Genomic DNA, 25,139 nt, shown 5'->3' on the forward strand with positions numbered 1-25,139 from the left:
GTTGTCTTTTCTGAACGTGTTGCCCATCTTAGTTGTGTTTAGTAAATTGAAAGTTTTTGGACTAAAGGCTTGGAACAAGTATTACTCGGTGAAAACATGGACTACTTAAAGCGGAGAACTTAAAGGGAGTTTTGTTACAAAAAGCTCCCCTTAGACAAAAATTAGTGCCAGTAATTTTACGCTTCTGGTGAAAAACACTTTTAAAATGCCTATGTAATGCTATGGAACTTGGTCTCACTTCTGCACCTTTGTGTCAGTTTCGCTTGAGTTTGCACTGGGCAGTTCCTCCAGAGCAAAACCGTCGGGGCTCCTTTAAGAAGATAGAAAACGTGCTGGACAAAAGAGAAGGCAGAACCGCAGCAATGTATGTTGACACATTTGCGTTTTAATGGTGTTCCAGCTCAGTTCATCTTCAGGGCAGTGCTACGGATGAGTCAAGTTATTTTCTTTCCTTCTTTTTCCGTGCTTAGATTTGCCTTACCGAATTGAAATCCAAAATAATAGGGCTGAGGTAAGCCCTTGCTGGGGAAAAAGGCTTTTTGCTGATTAGAAGGGTTTCTCTCACTCTGTGCCAGAATGCTGCATATTTGCAGCGCTATAAAACTCCCTTGAGATGTCAGGTTCATTTAGGCATAGATGAAGACTTATCTCAGGAATATTTTTATGTTGTGCATCTACCTTCTGCTTAGAGATTGATGGTGTGAGAATAAGAGGTTGCTAATAGAATTTAAGACTGTTAGTTTAGGACTCTTGACTTGAGTGTTGCAATCTCACTTCAGTCCGAGCTAGCTTTTGACATACCTTGTCTTTCAGTGCCTGGAAAAAGTGCTCTAAGCTGAATGCTTTTGCTTGGAGCTTCCGTGTGCTGTTGGTGACTCCTTAGTTTCCTGGCATTATGTTGCTAACTTATTTCACTTGTGGAAGTGATTGCCTTTTTTACTGACCCTCAAATGAGAAATCTTCTATGAATTGGTAATGCAACCTGAATGCTGACATCCCCCAGCTCTTGCTGGGAGAAGATAATATACATACTGGAAAAGGGTTCTGTGCATATGGAGGTGTCGTCATCTCTGATGCCACCAGAACCTGATAGCTCACGCAAGCTGCCAAGTATACGTGGCTGGTGTGGTCCTTCCGTTAAGGGAGAACAGTTCAGAGGAGGGTGTTGTGGAGGGAAGCGGACAGTGTTATCCTATCAGACAGGTCATAAACATCTGAGTCTGCTGTGAGCAGTCAGTCTTCAGACCTTTTTAGTTTTATGCAGAGGTTTAAATTGGCATAAGAAGCTCAGAATGCGTTTGTCTTGGCACTTTCAGAGGTAGTTAAGTACAGACGCCTTTCAAAGACAGTAATTTCCTTGGAGCTCTGGAAAACCTAGGTCTCAGAAGTACCATGTTAAGGCCCCTTGAGGAGTAGAATTTCTCCAGTTTTGTACGCTTACCAAAATGAGTAACGCTAAATGAACAGAAAACACTGAATGCGGCAGAAGGCTCTTGAGTGCCTTGCTGCTGCCCCAGGCCAACTGAAGAATATGCTGGATGGAAATGAAAGCTCAGTCTTGGGAGAAAGCTTAGCTTTTGAGTGGGAAATAGTCTTGGACAGTCAAAAAAAGTTGTTACATAGTTGTTGGGTAATGAATCCACATATTTTTGTTCTGTAAGTTTCCTTATCTGTGGGAGGTAAGGGAGCTGCAACAAGGGTGGTGTGATAGTAAGGATGGGCAGCAAGGATCATGTTGTGATGGTAAAACTCAGTGAATACTCCTCTGCAGTTTTTGGCAGAAAAGTCTGGAATGTTCAGGAAGAGGGAAAGGGAAAAAGTAGATTTCTTTGCTTTGAAATTCACTAAAGTGCCTACCTGAAGGATGTTGGAAATCTAGTCAGGTTGACAACTGCGGGGATGTGATTGCTGTAAGAAGTGAAGAAAAAGAAAACAGTTTACTATGTGAAAATAGAAAAAACAGGTGGGGGTCATGACTGGAGACGGTTCCTGAGGTCCAGTTTTGGACTGACTTGATTTCATGTAATTGCTAACCACTGGGAATCAAGAGTAGGGGTCTGACGAATCTGTCTGGAGAGAGAAGCTGAAATGGTAGGTTTAAAGATATTTTTGTGTGTGTGTACACATAGAACTAAGGGACTTAACAAAATGCACCAAGTGATAAGTGATGCAAACTGCTGAAAAGATGAGGTCATACTTTTGCAGTATAATGAGATTTTTCTTCAAAAAAAAACACCCCAAAACCCTGATGGTATAAGAAGTACCCGAGAAGAGCATGTGTAGTGTCTTAGTGGCTATATGAGCTAGCTACTGATATGATGGAGTGATGAAAGGTATATGCACAGGTGGGGATGTAGTTCGTGATGAAGGTTGATAAATACTACTGCCGTTTTCCAAGGCAGTGAACTGATGTGGTGTGTACCCTGTCTGTTTGCAGAAACATTCAGTTCTGACTTGGTTGTAGAGGATTTTGAAAAACTGCGTTTTTACTCTCAGAGCAGATAGGAGAAACTTGGCTCGGTCCAGCAAAATGAATGTGGGTAGGAGTATCATGACTTTCTAAAAAAGGAAGAAATGGGCCCAACACAGAGCTGAAAGCTAGTATTAGCAGAAAGAGATGTACATTAGGTGGTAGATAATTGTAGCGTGTCATTTTGACTTGTTTACTTGTTAGTGTGTTGCCCAATTAAGTTAGGGTTCTTGCTTTTTATTTTTTGTCTTTTCCCTGTGCTATCTTTACGATAATTTTGATGACTGCATATTCTTGAAAACAGAATAGCTTCAGTAACTGCATCTGTTTTAGAGAGACACTGGCTTCCTAGATTTTTATGAGGTGGTTGCGTTTGAAGTGCTGGTTTGGTCATCCACTTCTGCAGCCTTTAAAACAGAATAAAGGAAGTGCAGACTACAAAAAGTCACCCCTTCAGTGTGTGATGACTTGTCATGGCATGTGACTGATTTTTTTGTTGTTGTTGATTATTCTGTAGGTGATTTCTTGTCTTAAACATGTATTTTGCTCTCCCCTTGGGCAGTAAAAGGAGCAGTCTCCCAGTACTAATGATAAAGCTCGGGACAGAATCTATAACGGGTTGCGTTCTGACGTACTACACCTCCATATTCACTGCTTTACTGCTTGTAACTTGGGTGTGCTTCTGACCCACGTAGTCTTTCAACCACAAGTTTGAAGCAGCCTTCGAAAAAGTGATCTGAATATTACTTGCACATTGAATGTTTCTCTAGGATATAAGCGAGTGCTCATGTATCTTATGATTTTTTTTTTTTGTTTTGTGTTAGGAGGAAACTTGGTCATCTGAAAGTTTTAATGATGGAATTTTCCCCTTTGTGGATTAATTTTCTGATGTCATGGGCATTTCTAATCCATATGATATGACAGGCTTCTCTTTGCAAACGTGTGCTGTCATAATCAAAACGTTCAAGTGCATGTTGTTTGTGATATATGCCTCAGCTTGCGAGGTGTTTCATGTGACAGTGGTGGGGCTTTTGCCTCTTGGCGCTCTGCACTTAGCAGAAAATGGGAATGTCGCAAAATTTTGGCTGGAAACCCCCCTTGCATTTTGGTCTTAACTGTCTCAGGCACTTTTTGCTTCTATCTGAAGTCACCTTGTTAGGACTGTACCTACTGCTGGAAGGAGAAATACTTGGGAAAGCCATGCTGAAGGGGATGACTGAGATATGAGTTTGTACTGTGTTGAAGGGGCTCTTTTCAACTCTTATTTTTCCATCTCAGAATGATTTGGTTTTTTAGTAATGAATGCACCTCATGGTTCTGCTGAGTAAGGTGTTAGCATCGCGTGGGACACAGTTTAAATAACCCAACCTTGACACTGAGCTCTGTGACTCTGAAAACACACAAAAAAGTGTGTTTATATGCTTTGGGGCGGTTGGTGACCAGTACTGCTTGATCGGTTGTAAATAGATAACAATGTGCTTTTGTGATATAAGAGTGGGAATTGTCTGATCGGTTGTTCGAATGCCTGCGTTTCTGGGTGCCAGAATCTGTCTCGGATCAATTGATAAAATGCTCGTGTTTCAGGGTGACGTAATCTGAGCGATGCTAGTTCAAAATTCGTGGTGGCCTGTGTGGTACTGGAAGATGAAACTAAGAATCTTTTAAAAAACTCTCCGCTGTCTAGCACTTGAGCATTTATAGCTCCGCTGTGTAATTCACCCTGCACGAACAACTGTGTTCTTGCAGATGCTTTTATTCTCCCTTTGGTCGAATCATTTGCTTTTCACTTAGTTGTAGTTAGCAGTGCTGTATGGGAAACACAGCAGAGAGTAAACCAACCTCCATTTGTAACTCAGCCCTGGCTTTGGCTTTCACAGAATGCTATCTCGGGATTCCCTTTGGTATAACACGCTTCAGCATAGCTTGAAATAGGACTCACTTTCCCCTGGTTTTAAGCAGTGTCGTGCTAAGTTTGTCTCTTCAAGCTGCACTTCAGATGTTTACTCTCCCACCTTCTGTGTGGGGAACATAAGGGCTTTTTTGCGTTTCAGGCTTATAGAATGTAAGGGGACTGTAATAAGAAAACATGATGGATGTGCATGACTTGGACGGCTGCTTTGATTTAAGGTACCACTTGTGCAGACGGCTGCTTTTTAGTAGTGGGTAGTAATAGATGAGAGCACTGACTAGATCATGCCCTTCAGAGTAAGACAAAACAAAGATAACAAGCTTTCAAATAGAAGTTGAGATGTTTCAAAAGGATAAATTTTTTTTTCTAAAAACAGCTAGTTGCAGTAATTTATGGAGCTGGACTTGAAAGCCAGGAAGAAATGGATTTGTGTTCACCTTTGGGTTTTATGCTCAGGTCAGGAAATGTATCTTGAAGTTTTGCAAAGTCACACAGTCAAAATATGAAAGAAATTAATCATGGGTATCTAGACGGGTTTTCTTTGTTTGCTTGGATTTTCTTCCCCCTCCCGCGCCCCCCCCCCCCCAATAACTCTTTCTCATGTAGGAATGGAATGGAAGCCTGCATTATAGCCTTTACATTTTACTGAAGAACTGGGAATGGTGTTTTTAGCATTTGGTGTTCCAGACTACAAATTTTTTTTGAAGTACTAAGTGAAGTAGTGGATGTCGTTTGGCAAATGAATGCTTACTTCTAAGATTGCACCAAAGGGCTGCAGATGAAGGTGGGCCGGGAGAGGGGAGGAGTGAGGGAGCAACAGGGGCACGAAGGGGATTGGGGTATCAGGATTTTGAGTGTGAAAGCAACCAAATGTTGAGGGTGTCTTGCCTTCAGTGGCTTATCTAGCTGGTTAGGTTGTTTGTTTGCCCTCATTGCTCACACGTAAAACCTGACTCCTTGTCGCGTTTCTGATGGTGTAAGACAACTTGAGAAGATCTGGATTATGCTTTTGGTTATGGTTTTGTGAAGGAAGTTATGTTGTTGCAGACAGAACAAACTGTTGTCTTCCAAGTGGGACGGGAAATGGTTCAGCTCTTGAGGTGAGCTTGTTTGTCCTTCTCCTGAAAAGAAGGTGATGCTATTCTGTTTGCTTTGTGTGGAACAGGCAACTTCTTTTGTTCCTGTGTTATGACATCTTCCCATTTGAAAATCTTTTTTGTTATATGTTAAGTATCTTATTCTCAGTGCTTAGTTGTGTGTTTTATGCTTGTGTGTGTGAGACAAGGTATCTGTTAATCCTTTCTGATGCTCAAATGACTCAATAGCTAGTCTTTTGAGACATGAGTGTTAGGTAAGAGGTGATGGCTGTTTTGCGTTTTGGGGGTGTTTTCTTCATGTTTTTTTTTAAATATATATATATAAGTAAAGGAATCCTTAAAGTTGGCAGGAATAGCTTTGTATTGGGGCTAATATTAGTGTGTAAGTGCTAGGTTGCAGGTACACAGGATCAGTTGCAAGGGGCTGCTAAGGATATTAGAAATGCTGACTTGAAAACACTAGTTGTGAGAAACCATGGAATTTTGTCCTGTGATTCTTCGCATGGACAACAGTTTCCTACGGAACGTGGGCTGTGATACGTAGATGTCTGTATGATTCATTTCCCTCAAGGCAGCTAAGACACATACAAATACTCCTGACTATCTAACTTTAGACTGCTGAGCTTTTGCTTCCATAGGTACACAAGCCCAGTGACGTTTGACAGGAAGGCATTACTAGAAGTGATCCTGCGGCAAATACTCTGAAGACAAACCTAAGTGAGTTGAAGTCTATGATAAACGTTGACAAAAGTTGTCCTGTCCTCAGAGTTAATCTATAAGGATAAGTCATTAGGTTTTTCTTTGTATATTGCCTAGAACTTAAACAAACAAACCAAATCTGGCTGAATAGCAGACAGAATAGTAATGGCTGGATTTATCAGTTAACTCTTCCAGTATAGTACCTCTGAAAGGAAACCTGACCACCTGAACAGGCCAAAATCAGTAAGGTATTTGATGAATAGCATAAAAGGTCTTCTGTGACACGAATTATTTAGGACATAATAAATTCTAGCAACAGGCTCAAGACAAGTTGTATGGTGTCAAAGATAAACAGCCCACAGAGGAGGTGCTTCTTGAATGAATTCTAGTAAAAACAGTGTAAAATCAGGGTGTTCCCTAGGGTGGAAAAACAGTATGGACTGTCTGAGCAGGTGTGGAGTTTGTGTAAAATGAGGGGCTTTCTGATAGGTGAGCAGGATGTATCTCCCACTTCTCTAGGTTAAAGGACAGAAGTGTTAGCAGAAAAACATGGTTGTGCCTAAAATTTAGCCTGATGAACTAGAAATTCTCATTGTCATGTTAGCGGTCGGCCTGGTCATCAGTCTGAAGCCAGGTAAAAATATTTTTGCTGTTATGAGAGTATTTGTTATAATTAGATTTTTTTTTTTAAAAAAAGATGATATTGATTAAAAGAAGTGATTACTATTAGCATTTATTCAAGTCAAAATGTGACTTGTAATTGGTTTGGCCGTTAGACCCTTTTGTGAACTGCTAAAATGAGTTCATGAGAGAGGAGGTTTTTTGTAGAGTTGACAAGATTTATTATGCTATATTTTTTTGAGCTGGAAAATTAACTGCTTTGAGAGCTGCAGATATGATTGCTCACTGATTCAGACCTGCTAGGTGCAGAATGAGTATCACTGTCACCTAGTGTTTGAAGGAGCATGTAAAACTTCTTTTTTTCTTGGTCCAAGTTATCGCTGCTTGTTTTGGGTGAAGCCAAGAAGTGTAGAGATGATGATGGTTCTCAAAATTACTGTGTGGAGACCTTGTTTGACATGGTCACTACCGTTGTTACTGGAGTCAGGCTGTTCGTGGAATTCTTGCCACCCTGCGTTTCCCTCGAGCAGTGGAGGAGGGAACGATGGGGCAGCCTTAGAAGCCGCTCTTGAGGTGGGTTAGTTGGTTTTAGGAGGTTTTGCTGTAATGGGAAGTCAGATCATAGCACAGAAAAACTGTGAGCCATGCTCTAGATCTGCTTAATCTAAGAGTTGGGGTTTTTTTAACATTTTTGAGGAGTGTGCTTTGTTATCAAGAGTGGTTAGGACAGGATGGCAATAAATAGACCCAAGGAAAACGGTGAGAAATGGATTTGTGAACTTTATGGGGTCAGAATGCGTATGCACCTCAAAGCGTCCCCAGCGTTGCTGGTGTGCACCCCAAGAGCTTGTCAGGCCGTTGCAGCACCCAGGGACCAGCAGCAGGCCGGGGTGCCCTGAGGAGACCTCATGGCGCTCCTGCTGGGAGGGGACCTGGTGGCGGCAGCTGGGCCAGCCAGTGTGCCCAGTTTTGGGGCGCATGAGTTGTTCGAGGCCTTGGCAACACTTTGAGGGTCCCGGTGATGTTTTTTTTTTTGTGTGTGTGTGTGTGAGGTGGGAGCTCTACTGGGTTGTGCTGGAACAGTGGGTGGCACAGGGGGGAAGGTGAGGAGAAGCCCCAGCCGCTGAGGTAATGGCTAGGGGAGGGCGGTGGAACGCATTATGGAAAATACAGAAAGGTGCTAGTTTTGTTAGGGTTTATTTTCTTTATTTCTTCTTTCTGTTTTTTAAATAGTGAGGTGCTTTAGGAGAAGGGGGAGGGGGAGAGCCCCGACGGGGCCGCTGGCGGGCCCCCCCGCGCTGGGGTGGTAGGCGCCCGCCCTGCGCGGCGTGGAACAGTCCATTTCCTGTTCCCGTGCTGACAGCGGGGGGGTGGTGCGGAAGGCGAGCGTGCTGCTGCCGGGCGGCCGGCAGCCCGTCCGTCCGTCCGTCCCGGCGGCGGCGGCGGCGGGGGGCGGCAGGGAGGGAGGTGAGGCATGGCCGGGCGGTGAGGCAGGGCGGAGGCGGCGGCCGCCGCGATGGAGGCGTACGTGTTGGAGGACATCCTGGAGGTAGGGGCGGGAGAGGGCCGCAGAACAAAGGGGTGCGCGGGGTCGGCGGGGGGAGCCCCGGGGGAGCGGCGGGGGACAGCCCGGGGCCTGCCGGGGACACCGGCCGCCCGCCCCTCCCGCCGTCCCTCCCTCCCTCCGTGCGTCCCGCCGCAGGGCAGGCGGGCCCCCGCGGCCCGGCGGGAGTTGGGTCTGGGAGCGGAGGCAGACTCGGGCCTAGGCGGGAGCGCCGAGCCCCCGCGGCCGCCCGCCCGCCTTCCCCCCGCCCCGGCCCCCCGGGCCGCTCTCGGCCGGGCGCCCGGCGGGGCTGGGGGCCGGCACCCCGCGTAGGGGGGGACCCCTGCACGGGTGTTGGAGCGCCGCGGGGCGAGGTGAGAGGCCTCCTGCGCCCTCAGGCAGCGCTTTCGGGAGCCCCTCTGCCTGCCTGCGGCTGACATTGCAGTAAGACCGCTACAGCCTCGGCCCTTCTGCAGAACCAGCGCCTGTCATAACTCCTCTTTTTTTATTTTTTTATTTTATTTCTTTTGCTAGCATCCCTATTTCTTTGCACCAAGTATGTCTTAGGCCTGTGTGATTTCTGTTACTGTGCTCCCAGTCGCCTTAAGTATAGTCTGCTTTTATCTCCTCTGCAGAAGTAGGTCCTGCATTATGAAATAAATGGCATTTTCTCCTCCTTGTGTGAGTGAAACTTGAAAACGCTATTCCGACCGAACGAAGAGAGCCCTGCCGAGGAACCGTGAAGTGAAACTTCGGTTCAGAGTGACATAGATCTCTATTCCAGATCATATTAGCTGTAACAGTTCAAGGAAATATATTTTTTCATTGTTGTTGACCTGTGGTTTTTCTGGTTTTGCAAAAAAACCCGTGATTTTGTTGCCCGGTGACTCCTCAAAACATTTGCATGTGTTCCTTATTGTAACAAGAAGCTGGTACCTTGTTAGCCCCTGTCAAAATTTAAACGAAACTCTGCTTTCCGTGATGCTCTTTATGTTGCTCTAACGTTTTAAATCAATAGAACTATTTTGTGTTGGTGTTAACTTCCTTGTGAACTTTGGAACTGTTCAGTGTAATTGCATCCAGAATGTTAACACAATTGCTCAGTGTGTGCTTAAGGAACTGGTACAGGTGGATGAACAGGACATCTATACCAGTATCAGTCTGTGTGGCTGGCTTTCTGTGGTGAGGTAGGAAGACCAAAAGGGAACTGGGCTTTCTGCCACCAGACAAATATTTCAGTACTTGTCTCCTTGAATGCTGAAAGCTTTTTCTTCTTTTCCCTCCTTTACTTTAACTGTAATTGTCATGTGCAGCTCCGTAATTTGTCAAATAAATAAAATACTTGGTATTTATTAATAGGCTTGTTTGGAAAGGCAAATTAATTCTGTCAGTATAGCAGTGTTTTGGGTTTGTACGTGTGAACTAAATTATATTTTACTTCTCAGAGTAGGATGCGGACTTATCTTTTGGTAATTTCATCACACATTCTTTTCCTGGTTGTGAGACCGACCGTATCCAGGTAAAACATCTTTAAAGATCAAGTATGGCTTATCTAGTTGAGTTGTGAGTAGACTATGACTGAATCTGTTGTTCAGGCAGCAATCTCTGAAATACTGTGGTAGCAGTGGAGGCTGTTAGTAACTTCCCTGTGCTTCAGTAGAAGCAATGTAATTATCTTGCGTTCAAAATATGGGTCCAGAAGTAAAACTTGTTTCTCTCAGAACTTGTTTCTGTTGTGACTTTGAACAATGTGTTTACAGTGTGTGTTTTTATTTCATGTTTTAGGGCCTTTTTTCTTTCCTTCCTGTGGAGCAGTTTCTGATCTTCATTTGAAGACAGCAGCATGAAGATTGAGAGAAGAACTCTTGCTTAGGCAGCAGAATCTATGGTCTCTGTTTTTTTGGGCAGACTTGGTACTGCCTAGTCCTTAGTAAAATTTGCAGGGATCAGTCCTTGCCTCTTCATAAAATCTTCAAGAATGTTTTCACCTCTAAGTTCGTTGTAGCTTAAAACACTTACGTTCAGTTAGCATAGGGGCAGGTTCAAATTGTGTTAGAGGTCCTTACTGCAAGAAGTGCGTGGGTGCTGCTGGGGCAAAAAATCACTTTTGAGTTAAAAAGGTAGATAGTAATCAAGTAGTTTGTAGTTCACACATTCTAGCTTGCCCTAGGGTGAAGGCTACTATTTGGCGGAGACGATGAAACAAGTTGAAGTGAAAGCATAGTCTCTGCTTATTGCATTACTGAAGTTGCAGGACTCTGTTGGAAATAATTTTTCCCCCATACTACTTTTATATCAGCGGATAAAACTAAAACAGCTCTTGAGCAAGTTCAGTACAGCTGCAGGGAGAAGTGGTTGTCAGCCTGGATGATTTAATGTGGCGTTCTGGCTGCCATGCATGTAGCCCACCTTCAAAGAAGGTGTACTTAATGCAGAACTTGAGCTGGCTTTGCTGCTGTCAGCTGAAGAGGAACATGGTCTTGGCTCCATTGCTTGAATCTAGTATTGAGAGTGCTGTGGGGGAATACAGTTGAAGAAAATTTAAGTACCGTGGTTTTAATCTGCAGTTAGCTTCTGCTCATTTGGTTCTTCTGATAGGTCTATCTTGGCCATACTTCTTCATTGATGTGTGACCTAACTGGCAGCAAGGCGTTTTTTTGTTGGTATAACTTTTCAGTTTTTGGCTTGCATGTGCTGGTGAAGGAAAAATTATGCTACTGGAGATCTTGCTGTGGTATTCAAAGAGGCATAAAACCATAGGTGTGTTTTTGGTGCTTGAGCTAGTCAACAGAAACATTTTTGTGGTTGGGAGAAGAGGAGATATGTTTTGTTGTGACAGATGAGGGTGTGGTCTGTATTGTGTCCTGAACTCAGACTGACAGCACAGAAAACCTCTTGAGAAGCTTATGACAGTAGAGGGGTGAATTTATATTCCCTGTGTTGACTTGAGACTTTGCAAGAGAAGCAACCATGTGTTCTGACCTTCAGGTTCTTTGAAAGCTTGTTTGCACTTGACTTAAGAGAAGCGGACTGGGGTATAACACAGGCCCACATGTGGCAATTTCTTTGTGTCCTTAGTAAGTGAATTTTAAAATAATCCTTTAACTTCCTAGCTTAAGGTAAACATCTTTCACCGACCTTGAACTGAAACTGAAAATCATTGTGTACAAACCTTCATTTCTTACCGTGATAGTGGGAGTATTTTCTAACTGCAGAAGTTGCTTCAATTTTATATTAGAGTCACAGGGATGTTAATAACCCTTAAGGTCCTACCTGTATTGCTTTGTAGGTAGCTGCCACTGATGTGCCTAAGAAGTGAGGTGATAAGGAAGGATCATCTGTTACACCTTCAGTAGCCTAGTTGAGCCATGGTGTGGACAGTGGCATGTAGTTTATATGGACCAAAAGTGGAGACTATCCTGCCTGAGTACAGGAGTGCTTGATGGAATAGCAGTGGAGGGAAGAGCAAACATGGCGTAGAAGAGTAATGTCGATAATGCATGCTCAGGCATCAGGGAGGCCTCTGCAATGCAACTTTTTTTAGCAAGCCAAGGCTTTTAATATTGATAAACCTTGTAGTCCCCTGGTCAGAAGATTAAAATTGGGGTTACAGCATCTCCGTTGTGGGCATTAGTAGCTTCCCCATGTCCCAGCTCTTAGACAGGCTAATCCTTTCCCTGTTTTCTTATAGTTTTTCTTGGTAATCTTGCTTTGTTTACTTTCTACCTGTTTGCCTCTCTTTTTGAAGAGTTTGCATATATGAAGTTACCATTGGTTACTAATGTGATCCAGCATTGCCTAGTGATCCATTGCAGCTGTTCATACATTGTCTGGCAGAGCAACAGCTCCTTCACGTGTTATTTCCAAGTAAGTAGGAGCACTGCTGTAGTATTCCTTTCATTAAGGCATCATTACTAAGTCTGGACCGTATCTAGTCCCAAACCCTAGGTGATGAACAGCTTGTCTTCCTGACGGCATCCAAGGTAGTAGGATTCCTCTTAAGTGGGTTTTCTCTTAAGGAATATTGAGCTAATGTTAACAAGATGACCCCCGCTTAAATGCTGTGATGTCACCCCCCACCATGACCTTTAAAATGTTTAGTTGAGGCTGGTACAAAGGAGCAAGGGTGCTCTGTATGGAGAGTATGGAGCTCTGTAAGTACGACAAGAGCTGCACTCCTACTTTCTGTGGTGCTGTGAAGTTGTGCTGTTGTCTGATAGTCTGAAGTAGAAATTGACTTTTTGCTGGGGTGTGTGTTCTGCTGAAGAATAGGTATGACCTTATGTTTTGTGCATCTGGTCAGTGTGCTAGTGTTAGTCAATAGTTAGCTGATCATGCCCTAGTTTGCCCAAACTTAAAGGAAAGCGAGTAGTTTCGGTTGTTGTTTCAGGGTGTGGACTAGATTGTTCTGAGGTGAGCTTATGTTCCAGGAGTTGCCTGTGTGAGGGGGAACTGAAGGTAGCTGAACATGCCTTGTCTGAAGCATTGTTCAGGGAGGAAAACCGGCCTGAAGGAAAGCAAGCTGAAGATGCTAACGGAGGAGGCCAAAATTCATCAACCACCTTACATTCAGGAGGTGGCACTAATCCCCCTAGTGTGTATGTGTGCAGCAAAGGTGAGTAGGAAGACCAGGATGCTAGAACTTGTACCATGTCTGTTTGGCTGGTAATGTCATACGAGTTTTTAGGAAATTTTAGAGGAGAAATATGTTTTGTTTTGCCCCTTCCTTGATTCAGCTGGAGAAAAGAAGGGCTTTCTGAGGGCTGAGATACTCTACGCAGCTTACTGTTCTACTATGCAACTGTTTATGTAGCACAAAATCCTTGCGCTGCTGCCTTCTTCCCCTGGCTCGGTGGAGTTGACAGAATGGTGTCAGTCTGACTGAGGAGCAGTGATGGCATCACCCAGGCCCTGCTAGCTCCTCCTTTTGCAGCTTGGCGAAGGTGAGTGGAAACTAGAGTGAAGCTGCCTGGCTGGCTCCCAAGGGCTTTTTCTGTACGTTGTGTAGTGCTTTCAAACAAAGCATGGGAAGGTGATTCCCCTTCCCTTGAAACTGCTCTCCTCCTAACACTGCCGCCTCTGCCAGCCTTTCCTGTGGTGTGAGGCAAAGAGCTTAGAACAAGTGTGTACGTTCAGTCTTCTAGAACAGCAAATCCTATCTTTGATTTCTGTTACTCCCCCCTTCCAGTTAGCTGGTTAGGGCTGTTTTGCAGGGCAAGGACCTAATTTTCAGCTGCTGGATCTGGGTTTCCTTGTGAGACAAGAAGTAAAAGCTGGTAGATGTGATTTCTTTGGGTCTTAAGCTGTTTCTCCTTCATGGGCAGGAAGAGATTACAAGTGTGATGGTACAATTGGAAACCATTCTTGTTACATATGCTTTGTTGCTTTCTCTTTTTCAGTAACCATTTGTTCTTCATACAGTAATATGAAAATGCGATTATTGTGTGAGGAACGTTTCAGGCAATAAGTAACTTTGTACTTGGGTAACCACTATTGAAAAGGTCACTGTTACTCAGTGGCTGTGTGTGCCAGTGAGTGTCTTGCTAATTGGGATAACTTAACCAAGTCCTTGACTAGCAGGTGGGATGAGGTGATCTGCAAAGGCCTTTTCTAACCCAGAGTCTTCTGTCTTTCAAGCTGTTCTTTCAAATCAGACACTTAATCAAAAACAGTAAGAGAATTGAGAGAGACGTTTTAGTCAGGTGAATTAATTTAGACTTTTTTTCCCCCCATAAATCCTGTCTTTAAACTTCTGTAGAAATGTGTGAAAGGTTATTTTTGTGGCAAAGGTGTTTGTCACTTTTTTCCTGCATGTGCGTGAAATCTCTTCAGATCTTTGCCACGCTGGAATTTGCTGGCTGTGTTGAGTGATAGGAAGTCACGTGCACCAAAGCTGTAACCCACGCGCAAAACAACCCATTACATGGCCTCAGCATCGAAATCGTGCGAAAAGGAGATGTCGGTAACTGGCTAGTGTAAATAGTGGTGGTTCTTTGTGGCTTTGACCACCATCTCCCGTGTTGCACGGTTTTTGCAGGGTTTCTTCAATTCTCTTGCACTTGAACCAGCAACATTACTGCTAGTAGGTGATGGACTTGAACATCTTAGATGTCGTTATAGGAAGAAATGTGTTATTCCTGTCTCTCATTGTGGACAAGCGTCTTGTAATAGGAAAAGGAACTTTGTACTAGGGGTTTTATCTGTGATCTGAATGTCGTTTGTGCTCAGGGAGGAAAGGGGAGGAAACGAGTCATGATGCAATTTGTCCTACTGAGAAGCCAATACCGGAGCTATGTTCACGTAAACATTGAATAAATATGCTAAAATGTCTTTGTGGAACAGATGTGATCAGAAGCATTAAGGGGAGAGCAGAAATCAAAATTGTAGTAGTGGTTTGAAGGAACTTTGCACATTGATGTTTACATCTGGCATGCAAAGCAAAGGGTGAAAATGAAGGACTCCACTTAAAATTGCTGTCTTTGCTCTGCCCTTAAACCTTGATTTATTTTTTTTTGATGGGACCTCTTTTTGATAAGAGGGGGAAAAAGATAGATATGGATTTAGTGAAATGCTTGAGCTACTTTCACAAGTCTGTTAATTTACCGTCTGGAAAAACTGTTCAAATCTGTTCAGTATGCAGAAGCTTTCAGTTGGGTGTGCCAAGTAGAGCAAAAAAAATTGGAATTCATTTATTAGGTATGCCTAACACTAGTTTGTATTGAAGGAAGAATTCGGTGGCTATCAAGCCTGTCAGAATTTTAACCAAATGAGTTGAAATGATTAGAAGTAATTCCCTCTGCGCTCAGTCCCCCAGGCAGTAACAATAGGAATTCTAATCGGATAATGAACTTGACTGTCTCCTACTGTAACTTTATCCTCTCCCTTCTCATCGGAAGGGAAGATTGGTTAACTAGGCCATGCCAGTTCCTTTATTGAAAAAAAGGCTTCCATTGTAAATTCTGAAAAAGGAAAGGAAACCCGCCTTATGTTTCAGTTTGTTCCATTTCACTTTTTTGTTGGGCTCAGTTTTTATGTCGGTAGGTGCGGTCACTTGTTTTGGGATAGTTGCATAGCTATTTCTCCATTTAACTTTACAGGACAAGAATAAATACCAATAAACAAGACTGGAATGACTCAAAATAATTTCCAAGCTCTTGACCTAACTAGTCATATCTTCCCAAACTGATTTTGGCTAACTTCATGAAAGTCTCTACATGCTACTTGGAATTGGCTATGCTGCATGATGAGGGATGCTGCAGGGAGATTTCAGCAGGATAATCACATGAAGGAAAGCAGAATCCCTCTAAGGATGTGTGCTTTCGCCTCCCTGCTCCTGATGGGTTCAGCTGGATGCAGACCCCAGAACTTCTGGAGGCAGTATACTAGCAAGTTGCTAATTGTCAGCTGCGCAGGATAAAAAAAGGGATTTCTGTGGTTCCCTATGCAATTGAATGGCATGTAGCATTGGATTTGCTTGGGTTGAACCCTGCTTGCTGATCTTGACTGGAAGTGCTTTCCTGAAGGAGCCATTCTTCAGTCTCCTGGCTCTGCTGCGGTGGTGACGTTGAGGCAGTAGCACCGTGGCTGGTCTCTTTGGTGTTTCCTACCTTTGGAAGTTAGGGTGGGAGGGAATGGTAGCGAAACCTGCATATGCTAAACAGAATAGCAATTCTACTTAAACATTGAGGAGTTTGGAAACAAAATGCCAGTGTCTGCTGTGTCTCCTTTTTTTTTTTTTTTCTTTTGTTGTAGTAACAAAATGTTTGGTCTTTCCAGTAACAATATGTTTTTCGCCACTATGTGTAGTTTTCCTTCTTTCTAATGTGTGTTAGTGTCCCCGTGTCTTGTCTGTTGGTCACTTAGCACAACGGGGCTTGACTAAAGGAGCTACCGCTAGCAACAAAAAGGTGGCTTGTGGGATGTGCATAAGGTATCTTTCATTTTTTTTTAGTCCCTGGGATAGCATATTGCGTTAAGACCATGAAGAGCGGGATGGAGTCATCTTATACTTGCACCCCTGTGCCCTGTACGGGAGCCTGATGCTCTAATCACTTTGATGGGAAGGGAAAAGCTGCAACTGCGCTAAGCTACGCATTGCATTGCAGGGAGAAAGAAATTGTCCCAGCATTCCTGCATTTTGTTTTACATCTCTGCACACAAGTTGATACTGTATTGCTGTGAACAAGCCCGTGCACACATCAGTGTTTCATTCATGCCGAAGGGAATTCTGAGTTGGACTCAAACAGAGTAGCTGTTTGTGCGTTCATCCTGTCCCTCCTCCACATGTCCCTGTTCCCTTCTGCTGCTTCATCCTTCCTTGCAGAGCACTTGCTTGCTATTGTGAAGAACAGCCGACCAGAACTTCTTACAGAAGGGAATGATTTCCTGCCAAATTTGTTTAAGAAAACATGTGGGCAGTGTAAAACTATTTCTGTTTCAAAACCGACCGTTGTTATGCAGTTCAGGGCACTTGCTCACTGTGTTTTATGCTCAGTAGGGACAGCGATTGATAGAATAAATTTGTGTGTCTCTTTGGTGACTGTAGACCCAATGCCTGAAATGCACGTGTCGGAGTATGTGCGAGAGTGATCAGAATTGAGAATCTGAGAGGCCTTTTTTTAACAGGAATGGTGTGGAAGAAATACGCAGCTTAGGTGAAAAGGAGCGGTGGGGCTGCTGAGCATCATTCCTTCACTGAGGGTAGTGAACATACTGTTTGTCTAAAATCGTGGTCTTTGTTTTTTCTGTGTATTCTTTTTCAAGGCTTTTATTTTATGTTGTCTTACAGGAGAAAAAACGGTTCTGGAGGGAGTATAGGTTATACATAGCGGGCAAAACAGGCAGACTGGAGTGGGAGGCAAACAGATTTTCTTTCTTGCTGTGCTGGGAGAGATGGATGTCTGCCACTGACACACCTTTTCCTCTGAAGTAGATCTTCATCTTTCTGAGCACAAGCAAAGAGGCAGTCTGCTGCCATGGAGGGGGGACAGACAGGGAGGGGTTGGGAGTGCGTTGTGTGACAGTATTTTTTTTTTTTTTTTTGCAGTGCACGACAAGGTTTCTTCCATCTTTGATGGTATTTTGGACTTTGTTTTGCTTTGTACCCTTCCTAACGTTGTGGCAGAGAAGGCAGGGAGAGAGCTGGTGGGTGCAGTGGGGTGCATGCCTCACCTGAGGCTGAGAAGGCTTCTGCCATGCTTTGTTACCTACAATTCATCAACCCACTCTGCTACTACCACAAAATGCAGTTTTGCTGCCCTAGGGTTGGTCTATCATCCTTTAAATGGCAAATTTCAGGTTGGCTGTTGTTACTGAAGCTTTATGCTAACTTCCACACTGGATTCTATTAAAAAGAGAAAATGGGATGCTTTGGGGGGAAACTTAAGCCTTTTACCCTCACTACGTTCTACTCAGAAATGCAGGTTTTGGTATGCATCTTTATTACTGTGCAAGTGATTTAGTAATAAGTGTCTGATGGTTATATACCATGATATAACTGCCACAAGTGTCTCTTATGCCTTATAACAGCTGATGTAATGGAAGCATGCAGTGCGTGATCTGTGTTCAGATAAACCCTGAGCACTTTAAGCCACATGTTGAAGTCACTGGAGTTATTGTGACACGGTACCACTAGTGCAGGTTTGTGGAAAACATATCTGAAAAAGCCGTCTGCTCCTGTAAACACCCAGAGCATAGAGCCATTTTGTGCCCCTTCCGGACAGGTGGTCTTGCTGTATTGCTTCTGGGTCCCCTCTTGAAGGGAAGTTGGTTTCACGCAGGACACTATCGAAATACTGCGCTTCTGCTATGATTTCCCTGGGAAGCAGTTCATGTAGATGCCTGGTATATAGTCTTGATCCTGACCAGGTGAAAAAGGAGGCAGGGGGAAAAGAAAAAAAACTGTTAGTGTCCCCCCTTTTTTTCTTAATTGATGCAGGTCTGGTGTTGTACAAGGGTTTTTAAAGCTTTGAGATGCAGCAGTTGGGAAACTGCCCTTCCCCCCCACCCCCCCACCCCAAGGCTGTTCTGACTGAGGAAAACTGTTCTGGTGGCTTTTAGACGTGAGAGGGAGTTTGAGGTGCCACTACAGAATTAAAATTGGAGTTGTTTGTCTAGCAGGGAAATGGGTTTTCCTTGGTTTTTGCTGTAACTGAACAGCTTGGTGGTTGGGAGAAGGAAGTCTCTTCAGCATTAGGTTTGTGTGCACCCCGGATCCAAACTGAGCAGTAGTTTTCAAGTCAATTGGTGTGATGAAGAGAGCCTTTTAAGTGTCTGTTGGATTCGCAAAGGTTGATCGTGCTTTCACGGAACTGTAGCATTGTGGGCTCCTTTTCCCACAACAACAATGCGTGGTAATCACTATGGCTGCAGAGGATAGCTGGTCCTGTCAGATGAGCGGCAGTGGGTGCTGGTGGTGGGCTTCTATAAAGGCTGTCAGGAGGGCCTTGCTCCGGGAAAACACAGAGCTGTTATTGCCTTTGAAGTTTTGGGGACGGGAGGAGTTTCCCAGAGATGGGAGACATGGTGTTGGAGTCAATAAAGCAGTGCATTAGGCATCAGGAGGTCTGTGGTTTAGTCCTGAGGGTAACAGTAACTTGTTGTGACATAATACAAGCTATTTAATCCTTTATTTCTATTCCCATTACTTCTCTTGCCCTGTGATCTGATAAATCTCTGTCTCAGTATCTGTGATTGGGCATGAAAATACGTGGACAAAGGAGGATCGCTTGCTGTCTGATACTGTTGAAGCAAAATACTGTTGACTTTTAATAGCTTGTCTGCATGTCAGAAGTTTCAGGGAATGCAGGTCTTCCTGTGTGCCTATCTTGCGCCCAGTGTGGTCTGTCTTCTATTCGGAGGTTTTGTGGTATAAACGAGCATGTGAGCTGCATTTTCTTCTGGGGTTGAACTTGGCTTGAAGATCAGAGTTGGGAAACGCAAAGAAATAAGTCATTTGACAACAGTTAGGGAATAGGAGTAAACTCCCAGTGGGAATTGTAGCTGATCTACCACTGCTGTAGTCACTTGCAGATGCAGGGGGAATGAAGCCAAGCTGACTAGGCTAATGGTTGAAAGACGTGCAGACTGGGAAATGCTTTCTGGCAGATTTAACACTGCAAATCTGAAGCATCTCTTCGTGAAGACTGGGAAAGTCGGTGGTTTCCCTCTTAACCTTAAAAATGAAGCGTGTTCCATCAGCGAAAACTCACCATGTAGCAGCATTAGCGGAGGCTTTTTTTTCGGAAATGTATTTTGAATGGGCATACCATTCTGGTGGTTTATATCATATATATTGACAGATAGGAGCGGGGGGGGGTGTCTTGCCTGTGATTGACGTGACTAGCTATAAATGCCTGTCCTCTTTTTCCTCTGAATCTGCGTAGTTTGCTAAATTCGGCAGCTTCCTTGGCGTGGACTACAGAGAAGCTGCTTGGGGTCATCTGAGGCCTGGCCTCATCGCAAGAAATAAGTGTGTGTTCAAACGTGCGAGAATTGCCCTTGCATTAACAGACTTCAACTCCGCTGTTAAAAAATCTGCATGAAGGCAAGGCCCCACAGCACTGTTTCTGCACACAGCTTTATTGGTGCTAGCTTTGTCTACAGAGAAGTTATGATGTTTTGCTTCCATTGTTCGGTTGTACTGATCTACAATCCTTAGAATAACAACTTGTTTCAGCTGGAAGTGGATGGGTGTGTGCAGTTCTGAACTGGAACTTAACAAAGTGCGTCGCGCCAGTCAAATGGAAGAGATGAGAAATATTCCAGAAGCACTGCTTCTGAGAAGCTGGGCCACCTTGAGTTGTGCTGAGCTGCTCCAGACTCCCTTCACAAAGGATTAGTTAAGGGTCTTGATGTGTTACATTAAAGCCTGACAGTCACAGAAAAATAGCTGCTTATCGAGCTGTGACAAGAAACCTCAAGATACTTCTCCTCAAAGACTCTGCAGGCAACGAATGTGCAGACAAGCCCCCTCAGTAAACCAGTGATAAAGATAATTTATTATCATTGGAATTTCAACCTTGGATCTTGTAGAGATAGCAGAATTGAAATAATGCATTTGTGCCTTTAACAGCTCATGATTTTTAAGTTTTCACTTTTTCCTTAGGTGCCGTTTAAAAGGAGGATGCTTCAAGGTTCTAAATCAGTTGACATGGATCTGTCAGCGTAGCAAGGCGCTTCATTGCAGCCTTGGAAATGCTTGTATTGAGAATGCATCCATTAAATCTGTCCTTGGAGTATATAGTCAAGGCAAAAGGTGAGGCCTGTGGAAGAGGAACATGACCAACTGTTAGGGAAGGATTTTCCTTCTTGTAAGCTCACCTTCCTTAAACAAGGCTTAAGAGAATAATTAGTCCCTTGAAAGTAGGGCAGTGAGGAATAGGCTGTAACAGTGCACAGCAGGGCTGCTTAGTGCTTTTTCAGTAGCGTACACATTGTTCAGAGATGCGAGCCTTGCTATGAATTGAGGTGCTCTTCTGCTCAACGTCCAAAATCTTCTGCTAAGAGCAGAGTCATGCTTAATGTACTGCCCAGTTTTTACATATTGAATGACAAAACTGAAAAGGCTTTAATACAGCTACATTCATCTGTACTCCTTATGATCTCTGTATTCCTTAGTTCTTACTGCTAGATCCATCAAAGTTAGCTATGTCATGATTAGGGGTCAGTCTGAGTCTCTGGTGATGGTCCTTGGGATGTGCTTGAAATGCAAGCTTTTCCAGAGAGATTCAGAGTCCTTGAGGTGTCCTGCAGCTGGAGGAGAGGTGGGAAAACTCTAAAATGCCATTTATGTAGCTCAGAAAGCTTGTCTTAAAAGAGCTTGATACAGTTTGGATGGAGAACTGGCTAGGTGGTCAGAGGCAGCATAACCCTGCTAAGCTTTTTAGAGCTGTAACGAGTAGCGTGTGGTTTGTGTGGCCCTATAAGTAACTTGTTAAGAAGCTTAAGCGATGCTTACCTCACATACTTGAGAGAAGAGAGTCTTAGGGGGCTGCAGTTGTTGTTCAAGCATGACATTGGGGGATTTTGGCAACGAGGCGAGAGGGTGATTCTGGGAGGCTCGGTTGCATCATCTTTTCTCTTCATGGTTGTTATGTGCTCCCTTCATTGTGTCTCTGATAGATAGACTTTGATTGTTTGGGAAGATGTGCCAGGTTACTTGCGAAGGGCAGCAAAAATTGCTCGCCTCGGATCAGGCTGTCTGTTAAGTATCCTTCAGTTGTTCGGGCTTATTTTGCAGAGAGGGGTTTCCATTTTGGTTTTGTGACAGTATGGGAACAACCTTTCTCACAGGTGTTACCTATTTGTCAGTGGCTCTGATGTAGCCCCCATGTCAGGGTTCATGCAGAGACAGTAGCAGGCTGAGTTATTCATATTCTGTGGTCAGTTCTTTCCAAGCCCATTCCAAAAGAGATGGTTTCTGTCAAGTGTTTGTGTTCAGCTTTTTTGTGGGGCTTAGGAGAGTGAAGGAGAACACCTGAGTTCAAGAGGTTGGATGGGAAATGTGTCAGCTTTTTTTAATTGTTGATATATAAGTTTTGTCTGAAGCTTAGCCTTCAGAAGCATGATGGCAGGCAGTTTTAGAGTAAGAGTTTTGATGAAATATTTTTTTTTTAGAGTTTTATGTCCTGTTATTTATGTCAGAGACTTAAACTTGTTTCCCCCTTCCCACCCACCCAATAAATGTGAAACTGGGACAGGGCACTTTAATAAGGTGATGAGTTGAGGTGTTGTTATTTTTACTTTGGCATAAATTTTTCTCGCACAAGCAATTGCAGCTGAATACCAGATAATGCATAAATTTGCTTAATGTGGAAGTATGTCAAGTGTTTGGCATGAAGATTTGAAATGGAAAAAGAATATTAAACTGAAGATATTTTACCTTGTAGTTTCACAGCCTTCTTGAAGCTATAGGTTTCGGTCTGCTTGCCTCTGTTTTTTTTCTTCTTGTTGTTTGTAATGCTGGGGATACAGACTACAGAGGAGAGGAGGGAATTTTCATGTGAATACATCAGCACCTGTCTCGTCATCAGAAACACACTGCAGTAATAATGCAGGTGTCCCTGCAGCAGAAACTCTGTTGGTGACAGACATGAGGATGGTGTTATGCAGTTTCAGCCGCATGGACTGTTACTCTTCTCACCGTTCTCCCTCCCTACTGCTTTTCATTATTTTTTTTAATCAGCAGCGAGAGAAATGGAGTGTATAGTTAATGGAATAAAATGAAAGAAGACACTGTTGAGACGTTCCAGCTGCCCGACTTTAAATTTCTGCTGAACAAGGCATTTAGGTTTGGGGAGGGTCACTGCATGTTCAAAAGACAAGAGATCTGATGATGTATCTCAGATCTCTGGAAGCAATCCTCACTGTACAGGGCAGAAATGCTGCTGTAAGGCTTTGTGTCTGCAGTGGCAGTGCTGCTGTAGTAGCTGGGTAGGGCAAGGGAGGATCACACAGCTTGTTCCTGTTTGAAAATAGATTTGAAGGAAAAAAAATATGAAAACTGCAAGGCTGAAACTGAGTAGGCAAAACAGTCTGCTTCACTTGGCATTTGGCGTATGCTTTCCCTTACAGTAACCAGGAAGCTGATCTTCAGATAAAGAAAATGGTGTCTTGTGTAAATATCCAGTAAACCATCACTCTTGCAGAGGAGTTGCAACATATAGTTGCAGACTAACTGATATGCCATATAAACCAGGTGGTCGTGATTTCTGTTTTGTCCCCACAAAAACGGCAAGCAATGCCAGAGGCTTGTCTGCAGTTAAGTTTTGGATGGAATTTATAATATACATGATTAGTGCTGTGAAAAATCTACATCTTAAAATCGCTTGAAACCTATGTAACTAAGTGGTAATTACATCTGAAAAAATGTAGCCTTCAGGGAAAAAGCAGAACTGTATGCTTTGCCTTTATGTTCAGTTTGATCAAGTCAAAATCTGTTCTTGCTGATTTATTTGAAGACGTGTGTAAGTCGATGGCTTTGTCCTGACGTTTCAGGTCAGGGTTTTTTCCAGGGAGCTGACTTTGAACTGAGATTGGTTAATGTGTTTTTAAAGTGTAAGAGGTCATATTCTGAGGGCGAAAAGGTAGCAGGGTGAGGGGGAGCAGGCATGAACTTCTTGCTTTGGTATAGGATGTGGGGGGCAGAAAGAATTTCCTATTCTTCCTTCTGCTGAGCTGACTTCTGCTGAGTGACTAAGGTGAGTGAGAAAGGCAGTGCTTGCACATTGTATGGGCTTTCTAAGACACCAAATGATTTCTTGACACTGACAGTTGACAGCTGCACGTAGAGACTTAGCCCATTAAAGTTAAAAACATGATGGAATTATGCATCATAACTTGCAGAGTATTGGGGTTGCCTATTTATATGTTAGGTTTGGGGTACGTAAGTGAAAAATGGGTGCTTGAAATACCTGGCCCTGTTTGTTTCCAGATATATCACTGCTTTGTTTTGATTCACTCGTACCTCACGAATCCCTTGATGCACATTAGATGTTTAGATTTAAGACATCAAAAATACTTAGCAGTGTTGTGCAAAGAAAACTAGTTATTAGTCACAGTTGGACTTTGTTTTTGCACTGGGAGTGGTGTTTTATTTCCTCTTGTGTGCTCCAGTTTCAAGGTAGTAGTATAAATGCTGCTATTTCTGTGTAAAACAGACTTGTAGCATGTATTCATGAACAGTGGAAATGATTTTCAAGAAACGCTCATGGAAGTTGTATGCAAGTTGGAGATTTTTTTTTTTGGTGTGCTGTCTTGCAGTAACTTGGAACAATTTCACAGTAGTCCCCAAGGCTGTAAGAAGTGATCAGCAGATGCTCAGTGCAACTGATCAGCAGCTTGGGCACCATTTTTCATACAAGAGTGGGCAGAAGAGAATCCTGATGGGGTCCTGATGCCAGACTCCCGGGGAGTTGATAGGCTTGTCTGTGACCTTCAAGAAGAGGTTTGTCTGTGTGCTAGCCTGGTGCCCCCATCCTGCCTGTCCAGTCCTGCACCACCAGTTGTGAGGTGCGAGTTCTGCAGGTCCAGCTCCAAATACATAAATGACATTGGCTGTAAAAACAATCTGTTGTCCTCATGAGATGAAGGACAGGGATGGAAATAATTAGCGCTCTGCCATTAGAGGTGAGAGAGCTAAAACTGTTCTGGATCGAAAGCTGAGATTATCTCGGGTATGAGTTACTAGAGCGCAAGGGGAAGGAAGTGTAACGGTGGGTCAGGCTCTGCTGTTTACATGAGGAGTCCCTTGCATAAATCGGGATTAAAACTGCTCACTGTGTGAGAGTCGCTCTAGCTGAGGAAGTGAAGAACCTGAAGCTTCCTTGCTTTTCAAGCTTGCTAATGTAGTTGGACTGAAGTTCTTTAACTGGTCTGGTAACGATTGTCATTGTGGTCTTAAGGTGGCTTTGCAATACTTGACAGACTTGAAAATGCTTGTTAAATTTCATATTGTCTTTAAAAACCTTTTGCTGCTCTCCAAAGACTTTGGAGCTGAGAAAAATCGACTGTTAAAGTGCTTGCTAATTGGTGGCAAGTCCTGTGCCTCAGTGAGAAATAATACAGAAGGACTGTCGATTAAGGTCTGTTTGAGGTGGTGAGGTTTGGCAAGAGCCACTAACTGTTCCTTGTACGCTGGGTTCTTTGGACAGGCTGTGTACCCTTTGGGTACCGAATGCCAAAGGCCCAAGTGCCAAGGTAAAAATTTCTGAATCCTAAAACTGTAATCGGTACCCAATATGAGGCCAAAGTCATGGGAGTCATCTGACAACAGTTGAGAAAAAAATGCGCTGTTGGATT

At 43.6% G+C, this 25,139-nt stretch overlaps 1 protein-coding gene across 7 annotated transcripts in view; it reads left to right on the forward strand.

Moving 5' to 3' along the window:
* The window catches only part of ANKRD17 (ankyrin repeat domain 17), a 93,746-nt gene that overhangs the window by 12,542 nt on the left and 56,065 nt on the right, over positions 1-25,139 (forward strand). For 2 of the 7 annotated variants that reach the window (XM_075089949.1, XM_075089950.1), the window contains exon 1: positions 8,182-8,345. The exons of the other annotated variants lie outside the window; for them this stretch is intronic. In XM_075089949.1, the coding sequence (XP_074946050.1) occupies positions 8,313-8,345 (33 nt within the window). In that variant the 5' untranslated portion in view covers positions 8,182-8,312. Of the gene's footprint in view, positions 1-8,181; positions 8,346-25,139 lie in introns of those variants that run through there. 7 annotated transcript variants of the gene reach the window in all.

The sequence above is a fragment of the Phalacrocorax aristotelis genome, chromosome 4 (assembly GCF_949628215.1).
Source record: "Phalacrocorax aristotelis chromosome 4, bGulAri2.1, whole genome shotgun sequence".
NCBI classification, from domain to species: domain Eukaryota; kingdom Metazoa; phylum Chordata; class Aves; order Suliformes; family Phalacrocoracidae; genus Phalacrocorax; species Phalacrocorax aristotelis.